The 21,232-nt window shown below is 41.0% G+C and overlaps 3 protein-coding genes across 4 annotated transcripts in view; 2 read left to right on the plus strand and 1 right to left on the minus strand.

The window, feature by feature from the left end:
* The window catches only part of LOC116066580 (NIPA-like protein 2), a 44,420-nt gene extending 41,225 nt beyond the window's left edge, over nt 1-3,195 (plus strand). The window contains exons 9-11 of the mRNA XM_031322741.2: nt 2,210-2,273; nt 2,368-2,465; nt 2,670-3,195. Coding sequence (XP_031178601.1) covers nt 2,210-2,273; nt 2,368-2,465; nt 2,670-2,770 — 263 coding nt within the window. The 3' untranslated portion in view covers nt 2,771-3,195. The remainder of the gene's footprint in view (nt 1-2,209; nt 2,274-2,367; nt 2,466-2,669) is intronic.
* Nucleotides 3,196-4,563: 1,368 nt separating this feature from the next.
* On the minus strand, nt 4,564-16,399 carry pop1 (POP1 homolog, ribonuclease P/MRP subunit). Of its 2 annotated transcripts, none has more exons than XM_031322705.2 (16): nt 16,254-16,399; nt 15,871-16,002; nt 14,973-15,111; nt 14,463-14,638; nt 14,098-14,358; nt 13,887-13,974; nt 12,346-12,524; nt 11,379-11,653; nt 11,168-11,261; nt 10,961-11,069; nt 10,713-10,832; nt 9,909-10,030; nt 8,838-9,029; nt 7,651-7,805; nt 6,369-6,590; nt 4,564-5,666 (listed from the first exon to the last, which is right to left on the minus strand). In XM_031322705.2, exons 2-16 carry the CDS (start codon nt 15,997-15,999, stop codon nt 4,973-4,975), a joined length of 2,955 nt encoding a protein of 984 aa, XP_031178565.1. In that variant the 5' UTR covers nt 16,000-16,002; nt 16,254-16,399; the 3' UTR covers nt 4,564-4,972. The 2 variants fall into 2 exon arrangements, with proteins under 2 accessions (XP_031178565.1, XP_031178566.1); XM_031322706.2 differs by having other exon boundaries at nt 4,586-5,666; nt 14,973-15,107; nt 15,873-16,002.
* Nucleotides 16,400-16,511: 112 nt separating this feature from the next.
* Nucleotides 16,512-20,967, plus strand: LOC116066585 (2-iminobutanoate/2-iminopropanoate deaminase). The gene is made up of 6 exons (XM_031322749.2): nt 16,512-16,802; nt 17,877-17,982; nt 18,364-18,418; nt 18,534-18,602; nt 20,316-20,371; nt 20,477-20,967. The coding sequence occupies exons 1-6, from the start codon at nt 16,738-16,740 to the stop codon at nt 20,534-20,536; spliced, it is 411 nt and encodes a 136-aa protein (XP_031178609.1). The 5' UTR covers nt 16,512-16,737; the 3' UTR covers nt 20,537-20,967.
* The last annotated feature ends 265 nt before the right edge of the window (nt 20,968-21,232 follow it).

Below are 21,232 nucleotides of genomic sequence, written 5' to 3' on the forward strand. Positions count from 1 at the left end.
TTTCCCAATATCAATGCTAACATGCTGATGTTTAGTAAGCATATGTCTACCATCCTTGTTTAGCATGCTAACATTTGCTAATTAGCACTAAGTACAACTGAGGCTGATGGGAATGTCAGTTTTTCAGGTATTGGACAAATGAGTATGTGATTGTTAAAGGTGTAAGATGTGACTATCGCTTTACTGTCAGTCTGTAAACACAGTGTTCAAAGTTGGCCCCTCCTCCCTGGCTCAGAGCCAGAGAGAGAGGTCGAGCGAGCTAGAGTGTGAATGAAAAGAGGGAGCGCAAACAAAGTGGATCAGAGGAATACCACTATAAAATTAGTTTCACGGCAGTTATGTTCTAAAGCCCAAATAAACACACCCACACGTCCGCGGGCAGGTGGCACATTGTCGGATAATGAGTGAATGCAGAGCTTCATCCTGTCCGTTTCTGTGTGTGTGTCAGTTAGACGTGTGTGTCAACGAGATGATGAGGGGCAATGCAGCAGTGCTAAAAAAAAAAAAAAAGCTCTTTGCTGACGCCCAGAAACGTCCCACATTCAGAAATATAAGAAGAAAAGAGAAAATACAGGCAGAGGGCAGGGTCTCTGCAAATACAAACACACTTCTAATATTTGATGATTGACAGGTTTTTTTTGTATTAGTCTATACATTGTTCATTAGGAACACTGCATATTATAACTTTTAAGATATTTAGTTTGGACCCAAGTGGTTGACCTAACCAACAGGCCAACATTGCTGCGTGGCTAAAGTTTTTTTTAATGAGTGTGTATTTCACTATAACAGGTTAAAAAGGAGACAAATTGGTATACTTTTAATGAATGAATTACAATTAGCAGCATTAGTCTTTTAGTGTGGTCATCTGAACATGCAAAATGTACCTACAGGAAAGCACACTATTCAACATATAAATAAAGTTTCCAGTTATAAATCAATAATGAATGAAGATTTAATTGGGTTTAAAATGAGCTTTACTTTCAAGGACATTCCAATTTTCCCTATAATTTGGACTAAATTACATTGTTCTTTCCAGTAAAATTCTATGAAATGACTCATAAATTATGACCGATAAGAATAAGACTCATGTCTTCAGTAGTAACCAATGGGCTGAGTGTCACAAACAGGGAAGGGTAGTCAGAAAGTATTGCGAGACAAATATGCATCGTTGCTTTTGATCTTGATTTGTTGGCAATATGAAAAACAAATCCCAACTCAAACTCAACCCTCTTTCTGATAAAGATGTTTGTCTAACAGTAGATGAAATTGATTCATGATGACGCTAAACAGTGGATCATAATCCACAGTAAGATGGTGATTCACTCCTGTATATGTGAACCACTTAGGAGTCTTTGTTCAGCAAAAGCCCCGCAGTGTTTATAGCATGTTTGACAATGGACCTTACTTTACTAAATCCCTTATCTTTATTGTTATTCTTCTAATAGATAAATTGCAGGTGACATGACATCATTTCTAGCTATTTCCAATTCAGCTTCAGTGGAGTGTGATAACAGAAAATGTCCCAGTGGTCCAAAACATCAACAGTAAACATCATCTTATGGTGTCAGTCTCTTTCCACCATTTGCACTGATGTCCTATAATCATCCAGGTTGACATCCATCATAGAGGAGGCAGAGCCACAAGGCATCTGATGATTTGAGTTACTCTCACCTTTTTCTGAGAATCTCCTGCTCTGATAGTGCTCTCGGTATTACTATTGCTCTCTCCACCTACACATATAACCCACAATTGACTGCATTGAACAACAAATTGCTGATGTATTATATCTGGCAGCTTAAGAACATCTGGGGGTGGACTCCTTTAGGATTAGTTTTGTTCCGCATTAAAGAAAATGATTGTTTTTGGTGGGAGGTGGTCACAGCAGTAGACTTGTGGACAGTGAAGTGAGCACAGCAAAAGTGAAGGTACACTTCCACCCAATTAAACGGTCACAGAGAGGAAAATGTTTTCTATTAGGATACTCTGAGGCTTCGTCCGTGATCCATCCAACATTTTCAGTGTTGCTACTTACCTGTAGGTACTACACTCTTCAGTTAATAATCAAACTCTTTCCTCTCAGCATCCCAGTGTAACGTGTGCTCAGGATTTTCAGGGCTTTGTTTCATAAACAACGCACTTGAAATGATCTACTTTTTCTGCTATTCTATAGAAAGTAAAATACTTTTCACTGTGCTTTGTCATTTTGCAGGGATAGTATTTTACCAGGAATTTGAAGGCTTGGCTTTACTAAACATTTTTATGTTTCTTTTTGGGTAAGTAATCAATAACACACCAGTATGTGCAGCTCATTCAAATGTGGTATTTACTGTAAGATGGCATCAGTCCTCCCTGAAACTCTCTTCCCAGTTGTCTTCTGTCTTTCCTTGGAGTTTTCCTGATAGCCCGAAACAGGCCAAAAATAAAGCAACAAGATCCCAATTTTCTCGCAATGGATAAGATCCCTAGTAAGTTTTTGATCAACTTTTAATCAGCTTTCTTCATAATACAGTATGTTTGTTACTGACCTACTTGTATCAAGTATGGTGTATTGATTAGCCAGCGTTGACACTATGGATCTGCTGGCAGTGACCCTGAATTTATCTGACTGCCAATGTCTACAGCCCTGGCAGCAGGCTCCATCTAATGAGGTCTGCTGTCTGTGTTCACAGGGAGAGGGCACACAGACAAAGTGCAGCCTGAGGCAACGACATACGGATCGCTGGCAGCCAAACTCATGTGCAACAGAGCTGGCCAGACAGACGATTCATAGGACCAGCTCCATCTGTTGGGAGGTTCATTTTGGTGTGTGTGTGCGCACGTGCATCATTCCTCCCGGGTACTTCAATAATATCTCTATTTATAGAAATAAATGCATGGCATCAATACAAACCAGTGCCAGCTGAGCGGCAGTATTGGTGGCCATATTGGTTTTAGATTTATGTCAAAAATGGCAAGTATCTCTTTCAATATCCTAGAAATCTCTTGAGTTAACAGTATTTCCAGCAGGGTTTTTGGGAGTAACTGATGAGGAAAAATGTACTGAATGCAATGAAACACCTCAGGATCACAGTGCAACATCAAATGCCAAAGGTCCAGTAGGCCTTCCAATATAACGTGTTATGTTAATCAATTGAATAAATGTATCTATGTGCGATCAGTTGTCAATAAATGAGGACAATATATCTGACATTTCAACAGTCTGGAGATTCCATGTCATACAGGAAAGTAAGTGCACTACTGCCCTCTAATGGCAGGGGAAGCTCTTTGTATGTGTTGATCTGTGAAGTGAATTCACTTAATATGAAATGACAAACACAAGAGCAGTTTGTAGTTAGTACTTATATAAACCTTCCCTTGTGGCTAATTAGATTTTTTAATTGCTCACACTTCTCTGGCAGGTTTGAATTTGTGTGTACTTAAGCATGCTTCACTCTGAAAGCCGTAATATTATTAGTCTATAAAACACTAACGCTCGCCCTTCTTTACCTCAGAGTAACCTCAGACTACTCAACTGCTACCAAACTTTAGCGTTGCTAAGCAACAAAACTTATCTGCCGCCTACACATTATGGGATGTGTGGGAAACCAGTTTTCATGCCAGTGCAACTTTAAAAAGAATGCATGTTAAAGTGTCAGTTGTTCAATGCATGTCCTTATAAAGGCCAGGCCATAATGCATTCTTCACTAATGGAGGTTTAATTACTCAGTGTGATCTAACACCTGTATGGTCCAGTAATGGACAGTAATTACCCACAGACCAACAATTCTGTCAGGTGCAGTATGGGTATTTTATTAGCTTATGTTCAAACCAAACCTTTTCATGCAGGGCCGTTTTTAACAGAAACTGACACTCTTCTCAAATTCAAAGCCATTATTTTGACTTATTAAAAATAACAGAATGGCACCAACAAATACTCCTGACATTATTAACATGGATATAGAGGGATGTTAAATAATCATTAATTCATTCATTTTGAAAACCCAGTTGATAAAAGAAAACTGTATTTAACTGATCGCTTTGTGGAGCATCCCTCTGACAAAGGCATTAGTATGAAAACAACCAACCTTTCTTAAAGTGCTCATATTATGCTTTTTGGCTTTTTTTCCCCTTTCCTTTATTGTGTTATATATCTTTTTTGTGCATGTTATAGGTTTACAAAATGAAAAAGCCCAAAGTCCACCCCAAAGGGACTTACCATCTCCAACAGAAAACACTGTTCACAAACTGCTCCAAACAGCTCTATTGTAGTCCAGCCTTTACTTCAGAGACAAATGTGGTCACTTTGTAACACGTTATAATGCTCACCTAGCTGCTAGTGTAGCACGCCCTCATACTCTGCTTCTGACTGGCTAGTAGTCCTTACCTAGGTACTGTCAGGGCACTCCCTCATACTCTGCTTCTGACTGGCTAGTAGTCCTTACCTAGGTACTGTCAGGGCACGCCCTCATACTCTGCTTCTGACTGGCTAGTAGTCCTTACCTAGCTACTGAGCATGTGCGACTCCCAACAAAGATGGAACAGAAGTGAGAGGTCTCACTCTGTAGCTAAAACAGAGAGCTCAACACACAGGGTGAAAAGAGGAGCTGCAGCAATGTGCAGTACAACACAAATATGGTGTTTTTTGAAAATTAAACCATGTAAACCTATTCTGGTACAACCTCTAAATACAATTATGAACCTGAAAATTAACATAATATGAGCACTTTAAAACAATAAGGGTGCCTCTTCCCAGAGTAAATTGCGCACAACTAAAAATTCTCTTTTCAACACCACCACCAGGTAGCTTGAAGTCATCAGTCTTCAGCCAACGTAGACTACCAAGGCACAGGGATCACTTAGTGAATCAGGAATCATGCGACTTAATTACATATAATTTCAGGCCTTTGCAGGCCAGAAGTCGTGTCGATCTTTCTCCGTTACCCAAGAATTCAGAGGTTTTTGGAAGTTAAGTAGAAGTGTTCAGATGTTTCTATCAGACCTCTATGTTGATTTTAGCAAAGCGGTAGTGCAGGGATGTGGGGTCGCGCAGCAGCAGCATTCCTCTGTGTTCCATCGGCTGGTTGAGGAGGGTGTTAAGGAGACCGGCGACACTGACGAACCCCAGAGCCTCCCCACAGCCTGCAGACAGGGAGAAGTCGCCCTGAGTGACCCAGCCTAGAGTCACCCGGGAGCAGTGAGCGGTGACACTCGGCAGAGGATCCGGCCACAGCCCGACGACGAGGTGCGAAGGAGACTGGGAGGAGGATTTGGCGTCTTCGGATGTAGCGGGGTTGGGTTCGGAGGCAGAGGGAAGCTCTGACTCTTTGCCCTCAGCCTTATCACGACACAAAGATGACGTAGCGGCTTTCTTGGGGGCCTTCTTTCGGCGCCTGATTCTACTTTTAAAGTGATCTTTGTGCGTGGGCTCCTGGGGGCCACTGAACGATTCTTTCTTCAGCAGCTTCAGGTCCTCTGCGGTTGGTGCACACACCATGGCGTGGAGCTCTGGTTTGCCCTTGGACAGTATTGACAGACGCACCCACACCAGACTCATCCCATGCGCCGTAAGAAACGATGTCAGAGCCAAACGGTCGAGAGGGGGCACCTCCCCGACACGGCACCGCCTCTGGCCTTTGGAGGTTGTGGGTCTGCACCAACCGGAGAGCACCCTCAGTGACTTTCTGTTCCTAGGAAGCATAAAAACAACCAATATCCATTCATATCAAATGATTCATATTCAAAAGAAAAGTTGCAGTGGCCCCATTAAGCACCCTGAGAGACATAAAATTTGGTTGAAGCCCATTTTTAAGTTCTAATGCTGAAAACAAAAAGGCAGCCAATGGACAGGGAAAATCAATCCAATATTTTTTTTTCTCATAAAGTAAGTCATTACTCAAAGCTTGTGTGATGGTTTTATGAGGATAGATGCAACTCTTCCCCCATACTAATCTCTGTGATGTATTGCAGCAATTTGAGGCTGGATGGACTTTGGGTATTCTCATCAGGGACATTATGATGAAAGGGAGGTAAACTGGAGAAGCACCATGCATCAAGCCTGTCAAAAGCTGCGCTGGCGTCTCTTAATAAAAAATAGGAACGGCGTGATGATTGGAGCACAACACCCCCCCAGCCCCAGAAAAAACAAAAAAAGAGCACATTCATGCTCAAGGGACCTTTAAAAGTCAACTACATTAATATTGTTAGAAGTGTGATTTAGATGTGCAGGATGTTAAAAATGTCTGAAGGGAGTTTGGCGTAAAACTGAAGTGGATGTGTGTTTTGAGTTAATAATGACATGTAGGGGGATAAAAAAAAGGAATAAATCTTCCGCGCATGCGCATATATATATAACAAACATGTATATAAAAGAAGTAAAGACAATCATTTACCTCAGTACGGTGACTCGGCTCGGAGGCTTGGTTACAGGGATATCTCCATGTGATGTCATCAGCGCATCAGCCTCTGCTGTAGTTTGGGTCTGGTCTCCTTTCCTCTCCTCTCCTCCTTGCCTCGAGATAAGCTCCCATTCCTCAGCCAGCTGTTGCCACGGGCAACAGAACGGAGCCAGACAGCCATGTTTAATGTAATTGGTCCTTTTGGCGGGCGGACGCCTACAGGAGAGGTCAGAAGGTGAAACCCTTGTCAGAACGTTGGGCGCAACCCCGCCAATTTATGAAACGGATCACAACTGCTGCGCAGCACATAGTAGTGGATGAGAAGCATGCAGCCTCGTTACCATCTCGTCTGCATGCTGGGTAATATCTAGTGGGGTCAGAGCTTTGGAGTGCTTCCCTTTATCTAAACCTCTAATCCACTGATGTTCTCACCACTTAGGCTGCAGGCTAGGAACGATACATCAATCCAGATCGATGTATCGATTAAATGATTAACGATCCAATATCGTTGCTTTAAAGTGAAAATATTGATACACATCTTCTTTGAGATGCGCCTTTATTTTGAAATTTCCACTTTACATTTATTAATATATACAATTATTTTATTAAAAAGAATAGTTTGTTTTTAATTTAAATGTCTCAGTAATAAAAATTGCCAATCATATTTTAGTTGTTCTTTGTGAGTTGATAGAAATGATATGATATAATCTAATATCGATCGCAGGCCCCTTGAATTGACTCAAATCAAAATGGTTGTGTGGCAGACTTTGTGATATAAGCAAATATGATATCGTTGTCCAAAGAATCGACATATGGTATCATGATAAAATGTGTAATGTACATGCATTCAGGCTAGTGAATATTATATTATACTTTTCCTAGCAGACGATTGTACAGTCATACAGTAAAGGCCACTACAAAGCATCTTTAGTTCCAACACCGTCTCATTATCACCTTACTTTTTATGTTTTTTTCATGCTATGAATTAATGTTTAACACAGTTTAAAAAAGGATCATTTAAAGTTTGCCAATGGTTGATTAAAATATATTGTTGCAACACATCCATCAGTAAATTGGACCTTCTATATTCTGGGAAAGTTCTTAAGATTCTGTTTTCTATCAGCAGGCTGACATGCCAAAATAATATTACAAGATAAAGTTTTGGCAGCACAAAATGTCCCCACAGAAAATCATATATAATAATATAAGATAATAATAATCAACACACACACACACACACTCTTTTGGTTCCTTTCCTGCTCAGTTTACAGCTGACCTTTTGAACTTGTCCAGGAGCTGTGTCTCCTGCTCCTCCTGAAAACGAACGCCTGCAGGGCAGTCTGGGTAATCATGGGGGAAGTGGGGGGCTCCTTTATTCTGAGAGTGTTTCAGACTCATGTTCAGCCCTCCAATGTGAACTCCTCTGTACACCTGGCAGGGGGAGAAACAAGACACGACAGAGTACACACTGGATTTTAGGGAACTTGCCAAATAAAGCAAACCTGAAGGCTTCTAGTCCGCCTTTAAATTTCAAGGTACATTTAACATTTCACAGTGCTTGTCCAAACAAAATGGGACTGCCTCAAAACATGGACAGGGGCAACTAAATAATGAAAACATCTTTCACAGAGCTTTCTATTCTGACATCCACTGTATTATACCCTGGCTTGTAGACTGTACATGCAGCCTCACAGCACCTGCTGTGAAATACAGGGAAACCTACACATTTGTTTTATAAAAATCCATATCCCCCAGATCTTCTTACTGATTAGGCCTTTTCCCTCTACCTGATATTATATGGCTGATATGTATTATTGTCTAAATCAGCCAGTATATGTGAAATTATGCTGGTTTCAACATCACAGCTCATCAGAATGAAATGGCTATTTTAAAAATGTTTTGACCAAAGTTAAAGCTATAGTGAGTAGTTTCTGTCGCCCCCATGAGGAATTCTAAGTAATGACAACAACACTGTCGGCGCGTCCACATGATACAAGCCTTCTGTGATCGCGCACGTACCCCCACCCCTCCTCCACACAGTTGCTAGTAGCTAAGGAGGACACGGAGGATTAAAAAAACATGATGGACTCTTCAGAAGAGGTCATTATCGTCACTCAAGTTTCTCAGCGGGAAAGTCGCCGGACGCCACAATCTTCTGAACATAGTCATAGGCATAAGGGAGAAAACCTCTCGTTTCATTCAGGTCTCTTTCACAGGGTTGCATTAGTGAGCATAGACCAGCACCCGGGCCATTTTCAGCCCAACCAATGTTACATACCCTATTAGGAGACCTTAAGGAACAGTGTGAAATACCCTATATAATCATTCTATTGCCCCTTTAAACCAAACGTACTGCTACTACTGTAGGGAAAATAAAATAGTTACAAAACGGCTACTTCCTGGCAGAAATGAAAAGATGAAGTGAAATTCAATCCAAAAAAAGGAACTGTCCATGCTACGTACTAGTGGGACCCAGAAGGCCATGCCCCATCCTTTAGGAAGCAGCAGGTCCCACCCAGCACCCCAGGAGCTCATCTCATGTCCCAGCTGCTTGCCCGGCTGGTGAACCAGCAGGACGGGGACTCTGCCCTGCAGGGGGGTGGGGCTCAGCCTAGAGCCCGGCACCAGCACCTCGCTCCTCATACGGTTCAACTCCTGTAGGCAATACAGAGAAAATGCTGGAGGTAAGAGCAACATCTAAGCTCATCTATAGGGCTGGGTATTGTTTAAAGATTTTCGATACCGGTATAAGTACCGATACCATTACCGCTATCATGACATTGATACCGGTTCCTGAACAATACTTTTTTCGATAGCAATTTTATAAAAATCCATTTTAACAAAAAGAAATTACATTACACATTATGGTACAAATCTTTTTTGTTGTTGTTCAGCAGCTCCTTTACACCTGTGTGACACACAGTGTAGTCAAGCCTCTCAAAATACAACAGCAGCACACGTCTCTGTGCTGTATTTTAGCCCTGTCTCTGTGCGTAGCGTAGTTTTTCCTGCATGCCTCTTTGACGTGTAAAATTAGACAGCCAATCATCAGCATTATTAAATCTTGGTAGAAGCATGCTGCAAGCTTATTGGCTCACTGAGGCTGATGAGATTTTTCAGAATCAGAATCAGTTTTATTGGCCAAGGATACTTAGATACACAAGGAATTGGACTTTGGTAGGTGTTAACTCTCTATACATTCAACAAATAGACATGCAGTGGTAAACATTCAGTAGACAAATAGTAATATTGACACATACTGTACAATACATTAAGTATTGAAATTTGGTATTGAATGACGAGGCTTTTTTTTCTCCCCGAGACTATGGAGGCAATTCGGTCGGTGCCTAAAAAGTATCAAAGTTCAGTACTTAACCCTACTTATCTCTGCTTCTAGAAATAGAGCTGTTGGGCTAAGACATAGAAAAAGCATTAAGATAGTAAATAAGGCACATACACTGTAAGCAAAAGTACGATACCAATTTCTGAAAAGTGCTGTATGACATTTATGGTTGTAAGGAAATGATAAACTACCTGCTCGGATATCTTGTTTTCAGTGACGTTGTCCCGGACAGACTGCTCCCACAGGTAGCTCTGACAGCAGTGTTCTGGTACTCCTCGCAACATCAGCTCCCTCGTCTTCTCCTCGTCCACCTCTGAAACAAACACAGCACACACATGGCACGCTCCTGTATGACCAGCATCCCTAGTTTGACTGGATTTCTTTTGGCCCAACATTATTGTAAACTAGAAATGTGCAAACAGAAAAGCTCTACAGTGAAGGGATTGACACTTTTCTTTTTTTTTTTTATAAAATCAGAATTGAGCAAATTGAGGCTAACAAACTAGAAACGTGCAAACTAGAAACATAAAAGGCCCTGGTTGAAACCAATCCCTTATCTTTTCAGTATCTTCTCATAGCCACTGAATCAGCTGTTGTCTGTCACTGAGGGTGTGTTTGGAGTACAGGGTCCTGCCAGGATTCGAACCTGGAACATCTGCATGGCCAGGCAGAGGCCCCCTGGAGCACAGAACCAGATGTGTACTCACTGAAACGACCTCATGACCAGAAACGACAGACTGATTCTATGCTCAACTACAGATATGACCGCCTTGCTATTTTGTTTTCTGTTGTAAAGCACTTACTGTTACCTGCTCTTGATATGTGCTATATAATTAAACGTATTACTGGGCTGGCATAAGTAAAAAGGAACATTAGATCAATCTGCACACTATGACATATGACAAAGTCAAAAGTGCTTTTAACTATGTGTATCTGTAAACTAACTGCTCAGTGCCCACACTCCTCCACAGTCTGTCTGGTAGGTCAGAGTTTACCTTGTGCCTGCTTTACACAGGGCAAAGCTTTGACCTTCTTTGTTGGTAAAGTCAGCCTGGGGTCATCTACAGTCAGACCCAGCACTGTGCCTGAGGGGAGCTCTCCAGTGGAATAGAGGCCTGGATGAATTACAGTCATGATTAGATTAACAAGCATACACATACCTAACCACATAGCAAAAATAAAGTACTAGGTGACAAAAAGCAAAAGTATTCTCATTCACATTGACGATAAAATAACGAAAGACCTTTCAGTATGTGAAAGACATCCGCTTGTTCTCGATGCAGATTCATCTTGCTCTGGTTTTTGCAGTGCTCAGGCCACCAGAGGGAAGAGGGCTGGGATTTATTCATTTCCTTAAAGAAAAACAACGACGACAGGGTTCTTCAGAGTGAAGTGCAAGTATGTGCCAGAGGCTTTCTGCTTTTCATGTTGTCAACACCATAATTCTTACATCACAGTCTGTAGCGGGTTCCATAGTTTCTGCCAGAACAGAATGGGACTGTGGTCCAATCAGGCGATAGCGTACAATCTCCATGGTGAGATCACTGCAACAGATCCACAAGTGGAATACAGAAATGTCAAATAAAATAATAAATGAATAATCACCATTCCCATTTGGAGTGAAAACAATTCTTCCAAGTCAAAATTCACTAACTACTAACTTTATAACTATTCCATTTGAGCTGGACTTCCAGGTGACTGAGGTGGTGGGAGATCTGGTTCCATCTCCCAGGATTTTCTTGGCAGGAGGTCCACCGGCATCCTTGAATGTTCGCTTTCTCTTGGTTCCAGTCACCTGCTTGGCCTCAGCAGTTTTTTCAGGCTTTGGCTCTGGTTCTACGGTCGGAACAACCTCAGCAGGTGTCACCACTGGAAGAACTGGGGGAACTACAGCCTCACAACACTGGCACACAGCCTGTAACTCGGGCAGAAGGTCCTGCAAGGAGCACACACAGTTACTGGAGTTAACAGTCTCTACATGCACTAGCATATAGAGGTGTGACAAGATCTTGTCCCACGAGATTAAAACGTAACAATATTTCTTACACAAGTGCAGAATTATGTCGGTACTAACGAGGACCAATTCATAAATCAATCTGTGCCAAATTTTAGTGCCTCAGTAATGCAATGCCGGTAAAGCGGACACAAGTATGGTTACACTTTTCAAAACTTCACGCAGACACCGCTTGCTGCAATATAATATAATAGCGAGATCGCCGTGCAGTTAATGTTACACTTCGGAGACAGACAGGTGTTCTCTACTGCCCTGGTGACTGACTGACAGGCAAAAGATAAGTGTTCATATGCCCTGGTGTCTGACTGACTGGCTGAGGTTGTAGGGCAAGCCAAGAGAACTTCATTTCTATAGCACCTTTTAGCAACAAGGCAATTTAAAGTGCTTTACATACAACATTAAAGAAGAGCAATTTATGGGTGCCACAGCTATTAGGTCTGAAGAGGTTAGTTATACAGGAGAGAAACCATTTGAGTTTGTGGCAAAACCTTTCACAGTGTTCATTTTTCATTTTGTATTTTTCTAGTCATATTTCACCATTTAAGTTCTTAGTGTTTAAATTTCGTTTCGTGAACCCAATCTCATGTCTCGTCCACCCCTACATTCCACCGTACCTGTTTCATATTGGGATGAGCCCAAATCCACAGCTGCCTGTGAGCTGAGCCCTGTGTACGGGGTCTCCAGAGGAAGGTGACAGGGCCCAGGGGCTGCGAGGGGTACAGTCCTGCTCGGTACACCACCACACTGCCCTGTCTTCGCCCTGATAGACACACTGCTGCAGCAAATGTAGGACCTGGAATCATACACCACTTCCATATTACTCTAAACATTCAAATTAAACTGTTATCATTGAAATTAATTCTGAATTTTAAACTTTTAGATATTAAGTACTGATCTACTCGTCTTTCAATTGTGCGGTTCTTAACAGTACACAGATTACCACTGAAAACTCACAGAGGAAGGATGCATGTTTAAAATAGGTCGACATACGCAGACATACACATTTAAGTCCCGCCCACACCGGAAGGGAAAACAATTCACCACTCTCCATTGACTTTGTATTGCGTGTAGGTGCCTCCTTATCAATTCCCTCTGGTAGCAAACACAAAAATGCCTACAAGCTGCTGTGTGATGGGATGCACTGACAACAGGGTAGAGAACCCATAACTACGTTTTTATAAGCTGGCGAACCGAAAAACTGAGCATTTAAGAAAACATGCAAGAAACAATGTGGACAAAGGCAATAAAACGTTGCGCATCAGCAGATAGAACAGGAAAACTGTGGGATCATGACACTCAGTATGCCTAATGTGACGTGCACTGACATGTGATGACAAATGTCAGCATTTTGACAGGATGCAACTTGTGTTATAGTGGAATGTGGATAAATCAGAAAGCTATGCAGTATTGCAGGGGTCTTCAACATTTTTTAAGCCAAGGACCCCTGAACTGAGAGAGAGAGATGGAGCAGGGACCCCCTACTACATATATTATTCAAAATTAAGTTGCATATTAAATTGGGCCTACAATAACATGTGGGTGGCCTAAAGACTTTTTATATATTTCTTTTTAGTGCAAAAAATACAAAGCTATTAAAATAAAAGAAACTGTTGGCATGATTGTATTAATCATGTTTCATTGTTAAATTGGGCACAGTAATGTTAGATCTGTAGGAATAACTGCATCTGTGGATGACTACCTTACCTATAGGCTAGTAAGCCTATCATCAATGTGTTTTTTCACAAATAGACTGATTTATATTTGCTTATAATAATAGGTTGGATTCGTGTTAGACTTTTTTTTTTTTTATTAACAATAATTTGGTGGTCCCCCTGCAGTAACTCTGAGGACCCCCTAGGGGTCCCGAGCCTCCTGTTGAAGATCTCTGCAGTATTGTGTTTGCAAGTGCCTTAGCTTGCTAACACATTGCTAACATCAGCTTACTGTCAGCTAACTTATTATCTCTGGTAGACATAGGTTGCTAAAATAATCCTCTGACATGCTTTAAAAGGCATTTCTTTAGCGTTTTTAGCCCTTTGTTGAATATCATGGTGCCGATTCTTTTTCCCCTCCGGTGAGCATGGCTTTCAGAGTATGACGCGTTGCTCAAAGACAAAATGTAAGTATTTGCGGTTGCGGTAGGGCATATTCTCACCGGCCTCCTTGCTGCATAGCTGTGACAGAGAAGCCAGCAGCTTGTCTTCCTCTCCCTGCAGCTCTATGCAGCAGTAGTAAGAAAGGTCCTGTGTTGGGGAAAAAGGAGGAGGTCAGGCTCATTTTACTGGCAGTGTAATCCTGTTCCATTACGATCCTAATTTTGTGACAAAACAATTACACAACACACACTCTAATTTTGTGATGGTTACCTGTAGCAGGCAGTGGCTGCTCATTGCCCTGTAGCTAGGCCGGTAGCATTTGTATGTGGGTCTGTCCCCGAGGCAGTAGCCCCACTTTTTAACCATGTGGAAGCGCTTGGCGTGCCAAATGTGCGTTTCCAGCCACACGTTCTTCCTCTGGCGGCGGTTGAACTCCAGCAGCAGATTCCCGTGCCGGCGGCGGGCCTTGCGACTCTTGCTCTTTGCCTGTTCCTTCTTCTTCTTTGAGCCGGCCTGGAGGCTCTTCTCCCGCTGGAGGAGGAGGGGAACAGAAATGTCACTGTCTATGGAACACGAAACATCAAATCTGAAGTAGGACATTAAGATGCTTCAAGAAAAACTATCCTAAGCTTTACCATTCTGTTGGCTGCATCTCTCAGTCGGCGAGGGAGCCGCTTGGTGTTGTGGCTCATGGCCCGTCTCCTCATGTGTTTGGGCAGGGCTCCAAACACATGGCAGCTGCCCGTTGTCTTGGTGACAGCTTTCAGCATGGTGCTCACCTCTGCCGCCCTGGCCCTAGCAAAAGGTCCAGCTGAATAGGAATGGGAGCAGGAAAGATGGGTGACTGCGCTGAATTTTAAATGTCACGTCACTGTGACACTGCAATAACTTAATGTTTACTTGAAGGACGACTTGAAGATCTGCACCACACGAAAGCAATGGATCTAAAAAGTAAAATCTCATCACTTCTCCATGCCCTGCAGTCTAATAAATGGTGAAAGATGGATCTCAATAGCTATCAGGATTTCTTATTGGACAATCACACAGGGTAGTGAAGTCATTATGCAATCTTTCAAAACAAAAACACCTTATTTACAGTAGGCAGTACAGTGTGAATTAGTAAGAGTAGGACAAGGTGTCTTTACCAGTGATGTACTTGGACATCTCCTTGGCGTAGCCTCCACCATCTTTCTGGTGTCCTCGGACCCACCCACCCCGTTGGTGAGGGTTCTTTGGCCTTGCTGTAAATGGATGGACATCAGATGGACCCTCATGGACACCTTTGGGAAGGTCATTATTTTGTCATTTCAGGGCCATCACAGGTAAAAAAAATAAGGAAACAACTGCTCTTGGGCCACAGACCCTCAGGGGCTGTCGTCTCTATAGCCATAACTTTGTCTTAAGCGCATTATTTAAAAATGTGTCCGTTAATAATGCACGATAAAATTAGAAATAAGGTCTTAAGGTGGCTCCTATACAGTATATTTAACCTGTGGTTCTGACTTTAAAAAGAGCCTTGTGTCAAAATCTGGCTTTAACCTTTAATTTCTCTTATTATTATGCTTACACAATATTTGCACACTCAAAAAAAAGAGATTATATAACTGACGCAGTGAACCTAGGATAGACTATTATTACAGCATAGGAGCCCACACCTCATTTTTACCCAGAGTCCCCCCTAATGCATTCATTCGACCATAAATGTTGCTCATACAAGCATTATTCCCTTTTGTTTACTCAGCCTCCGCATGGTTTGAATAAGTTGAAGAAAGTATATTTGGCAGTGAGCTTACAAGGACTGTGTCCTGTAGCGATGTGTTTGTTAATAATAATAATAATAATAATAATAATAATAATAATAATACGTTAATTACTTGACAGAGATAGGAATAATTGAGGATGTCAGACAGGATACTGACTGAAGTTTGCTGACCATGCAGTAGCAAGAGGAGACGAGGTCATGGAGAGAGAGGAGTGAAAAGGACGCATAACGTTACAGCATCCCAAGAACTAACTATTGGACCATTACAGCATAGAATCGTTACCGGTGACAGGGGTGTCTCCTCCGTTCTTTGGGCTGCTCTCCGCATTAAGGAGAGAAGATGGATACTGAACACTGGCGGGCTGGTTCCTCATCTTCTTCCCCCGCATCTTCACTTTAGCTGCAGACATTTTCTATAGAAACCAAGAAGGCACGTTTTAGACGCCAGCTGACAGTCTTCCTGATTGCTAACCAAAAAGCTGACACTAGCTGACCTAGCTAACATTACATGACTTGCCAATATCCGCTGTTGCTAACGTTAGCTAGCTAGCTACTTTACTCCGCGTTTAGCTGGGATGTTGGTTTAATTAACAACAGCAATACAACATCTCTAGAAAAAAGAAAAGAAATAAAGGTACAGACTGGTTACATAGCTCGTGTTCACCTTTAGATTCCCCAGTATGATTGTACGTCAGAAACTTTGTTCCAAATGTGCGTCCCACTCTTGCTCTTTTTCCAGTTTGCTACCACATGTGAGTTTTCTCCATGTCTTTTGCTTTTCTCACGCTGATTGGCCTGGCCTAATGTTTGCTTCCGGATACGTAATATATCGGCGCAACAAAAACTTATACTGTCAACCAACCTAATTTCTCTTATATTATGTCCTCTTTGGTCACGACCATGGGTGTTTAATAATAATAACAACGGGCATGACTAGTCTTGACTTGAGCATACACTATTTCAATAGTATGCACTCACTCGTACAAAAAAATGGAAGAAAAAAAATGTTTTTGCGCGTCTAAAACGTAACTTACAGTAAGGCAGCTCTCGTTACGTCATCCAGTGCTCTTGCAGCTTTTCGTTCTACAGCAGCTCTGTCACAGCAGTTGTTTTGGTTTGACTTTGATTACACAGATATTCCTAATAAAATGGCTGCATTAATCAGGAGGATTATCAGTACAACAAAAGCTCCTGCTGCTATCGGCCCGTACAGGTGAGAATGAGAAGAGCTCTGAAGTCGGAACAAGTTACAACTGGCACACAGCTGACGCAGTAGTCCGAATAACATTCATAAACCATATTTTAACAGTGTTGGTAAGATGTTTAGAAAGTTGTGGCTATTCATATTTGCCCTCAATTTAAGCACATAGCCTAGTTGTGTTTTGTGCACTGGGGAGTGCAGTGTGTCGTCCAGTAGTAGTTGGAGGTAGGCCAGTAGTCACTCAATGAATGAGACTGCATGGTTTGGGAGCGAAGTACACGTTTTTTGGATTGTACTTTAAACTTTGAAAACCATTGAAAGGCTAAACTATTAAGATCAACAGTAAACTATGGACATAGTTTAGTGTTAAAAGTGTTCTTCATGCAGTTATCCTTATAAGGGAAGTTATACTAAATTGTATCTTTAGTATAACTTTGCATTAAAATGTTTGGTCAAAATGTAGGTTACAGCTTCTACACCTAGACTTGCAGTTGTGGAAGCAGTTAAACTATATAAACTCTGGGAGTTGATAAGAAAGAAAAGCAAATCAAATGGTGATATTACAAAGTACAACAATAAATACAAATACAAATAGATTTTTAATTCAATTTTATTTATAGTGTCAAATCACAACAGGCGTTATCTCAGGACACTTTACAGATAGAGTAGGTCTAGACCACACTTTGTCATTTACAATGACCCAACAATTTCAATTTCCCACGAGCAAGCATTTGGTGAGGAAATGTCCTTTTTACAGGCAGAAACCTCGGACAGACCCTGGCTCTAGGTGGGTGGCCATCTGCCGCTGCCGGTTGGGACACAGAGACACTGATACAGATATACAGAAATATGATTCATAATAATTATAGCAGTTGGCATGATGCGCCGTGGCACTTATAGTAACAATAAAGATAACCCCAAAAGGGCTGCATTATCAGTAACTTTGGCAATTCTAACCAAATGACTGCATACTGTCTGTCTGCTGTCCTGTAACAAACAAAAAACACTCGAAAGGACAAGAAGATTTCAAACCCAGCCTTTAATCCCATTTAAATGATTCTTTGTTCCTGTTTGTGTGCCTCCCAGCCAAGCAGTGGTGGTAGACCGGACCATGTACATCTCAGGACAGCTGGGGATGGATCCTGCCAGTGGACAGTTGGTGGAAGGGGGCGTTCAGGCTCAAACCAGACAGGTGACCCACCATAAAATACCCTCCTGTCATTCAGTCATTCATAAACCAAGAGCAATGTAAAATTAGAAACTATCTGAGATATTATTTAAGGTGTTTACTGTAATGATGTGGTTGCTTGTTATTCCACTTTATTCTGTTCACTAAGTCGATCTTTTTTAGGTTTCTCATATTCTATTCATCAAGAGGCTGCTACAGTTTGAATAAATGCAGTGTATGATTAGAATGTATTATTGTGATTAAATGTATCCTTTCTTCAGGAGCTTCATCTCATTTCATTTTAATCTCATTTCATCACTCTGTCTGCTTTGTCTTACAAACGAGCAAATCAAAATGAATGTCTAAAGGACAGAGCACCTTCATTTGGAAATTCTTTTTTCACAGGCTCTTGTAAATATGGGTGAAATCCTTAAAGCAGCTGGGTGTGGTTATGAGAATGGTGAGAAAAACCGTCGCTGTCCGAAAAGTACTGCATTTTGAATTGATCACGTAAAGTTTACATGGGGGAGAATTCTTTTATCACAGGTCTTCATATACACTTTCATTTCCTGCAGTTGTCAAAACTACAGTGCTCTTAGCTGACATGAATGACTTCACCAATGTCAACGACATTTACAAGCAGTGTAAGTATCATGGATTCACTCATCAGTGGGATTTTTTATTGCTGCTAAAAGCCATGGTAAAATAAAAATGTGTTGTAATAGGCCTTGTTAGGACCATCACTTGCATCTTGCAATATAGACTTTGCCACTGGGTGTCAGCAAAATTCAGGGAACCTGCATTAACCAGGCAAACATGCTTGTTACCACTGTAAATAGGTGCCATTTACTTGGTTGGCTTGAAGCTAAGCTTTCTATTCATTGTCTTTGTGCATCCTTGCCTTATTCTCAACCTGCCTTATTCATGTTTTGATTGCTCAGCTATGGTTATATACCTTGAATTTCCCCTTGGGGATCAATAAAGTATCTATCTATCTATCTATCATCTATCTATCTATCTATCTATCATCTATCATCTATCTATCATCTATCTATCTATCATCTATCTATCTACTCTTTATTCATTCACTGTATATGCGTTAACATCAAGCAATCTTAGTACTATATTTGTCTGGCCACATCCTTGAGAAGAGAATTATCCTTGAATTTGCCTCTTCATATTGTAAATATGCGAAGAGAGTACACTTAGTATAAAACAAATATTCAGAAACAAGCTGACTTTGTCACCACACTGCCGATGTTTGCTCAATGTCACTAAAGGCGGTCCCTCAGCAGAGTGAAACCTGAGCTGCTGCTGCCAGTGGTTTAACCCTTAAAGTAAATGTCAGACAACATGCCACATCTGATGCTCCAAAGACGCCCAGAAATCCTATAACTGTACTTACAAAGCCTGCATGGGAACCCAGAAATATTTAATTTGGAGAATATGACTTTCATCTACATGCACCATATGCGCCACTGTCATTTGAAGTAGTTTTTATTTTTATTTTTTATAAACAAAAAGAATGGTTTGGATTTTCTACTGATGAAGTTTGAGTTTCTGTAGTGGGCCTGTTAGTTACTAGCTTATAATCTTATAAACTATATATTATATAATATTACAGTGTACTGTGTGTGCAGAGAAATCAATGTACTTTTGAAAAGCTATTGCTAATTCACAAAGAGAAAGCTAATTGTTTTCCCAAAGATTTCATATTTTGACTTTGCATGTGTGTTCACCCATGCTGTTAGTGTTGCCTCAAAACACATAATTTCCTCTGTAGAGAGGATTTTTTTTAATTAACATCTACCAGACACTCAATGTCAGGAACAACAAGTACAAAAGCTTTCATAAACTGGATGTAGGTTTAGAAACAAGAGACCCTTTTCACTGCCGTGTCTCAGCGGGGAAAGCACAGGTGTAAATAATAACGGTAACGATTGCTTGTGCACACTCACTGGGACAATGGAGCGGAGCCTCTAATTAGTGTTATGAGTTACACCTGTGCTTTCCTTGCTGACAGTCAAAATATCTGCGACAACAATGGATTTTGACTTTATATTAGTCAGTGGCAAAATAAGCATTTCATATCATCATGCTGCTTATTAAAACTTCCAAGCAGAGGTGTGTTAGAGTTTTGATAAAAGATCAGGCTGTGCCTAATGTTTGGAGTAATTATTAAAAAAAAAAAACACCCTTCTTAGAAATCTCAAGTTACACTCTTGTCTTTATATCAGATTGTACTCACTTACTAGTTGTCAAACTTTGCCAAAGCTCTGCCATGTGTCTTCTTTAATATCAACATGTTTAAAAATGTGTGTTGGTAACCTGATACCATTAAATATGCTGCTCTGTAGTTTTCAGCACTAACTACCCAGCCAGAGCTGCATACCAGGTTGCTGCCCTCCCCAGAGTACGTATTTGATGAAGACTTACAGTATGCTCATTTCTATTGATTCTGTGTAGTGGATTTAAGCAAACTGAAAACTGTATGTTCTCTCTGTGTCTTCTATCCTAGGGTGGACTGGTTGAGATAGAAGCAGTTGCTGCATTAGGCCCTCTGACCGATGCTTCCTAACAAGTACATCTATAAAAAAAAAAATACAAACTGGAAACCCCATGATCACTGACAATAATAGTATGTGCCTTGTTTTCTAGAGCAGTCATGAATTGAAAAAACTAATTTCCTGTAGAGCACTAATTATTTCTATTATTACCCTGTCATACACATGTTGTGGGTCACTTTGCAGATTAACAGCAGCCAGTAGCAGTACACTTTCTCCTCTCTCATCAACATTGATGAGACATGTTTGGAGACAATACTGCATTTTAAATTCCCTCTGCTCACATTCCACTTACAATAGCTGAAAAGTATGTCTAAGCTTGTTTGCTCTGATTGAATTACACTAGCAGCCGTGGCGTCACCAGCCAGCAGTGTATCGTCTCTCGTTGTGCCAGAGGATGGATGATCATATACAACTCAATAATAAATGGTTTTAATTCGCTTAAGTGATTCTTTGTTTCCTTGATGTCAACATAACTATACTGTAGATGATCACCAGGGCAACACAGAATCTGTGGAAGCAGAATTCCAGAGTTTTCTGCAGATTTTAAATAAATAAAAATAAAACTCTGAATGTTACCACGTCTCCACTGCAAGCAGAAAAATAGTCCGCTGAATTCCGTAGATTTTCATTCTGGATTACCACTTAAAACTGTAAAAAAAAATTAAAAAAAATAAATAGTTTTTTTTTTCTTTTTACAGATGATCGTT

The sequence above is a fragment of the Sander lucioperca genome, chromosome 10 (assembly GCF_008315115.2).
Source record: "Sander lucioperca isolate FBNREF2018 chromosome 10, SLUC_FBN_1.2, whole genome shotgun sequence".
NCBI lineage: Eukaryota > Metazoa > Chordata > Actinopteri > Perciformes > Percidae > Sander > Sander lucioperca.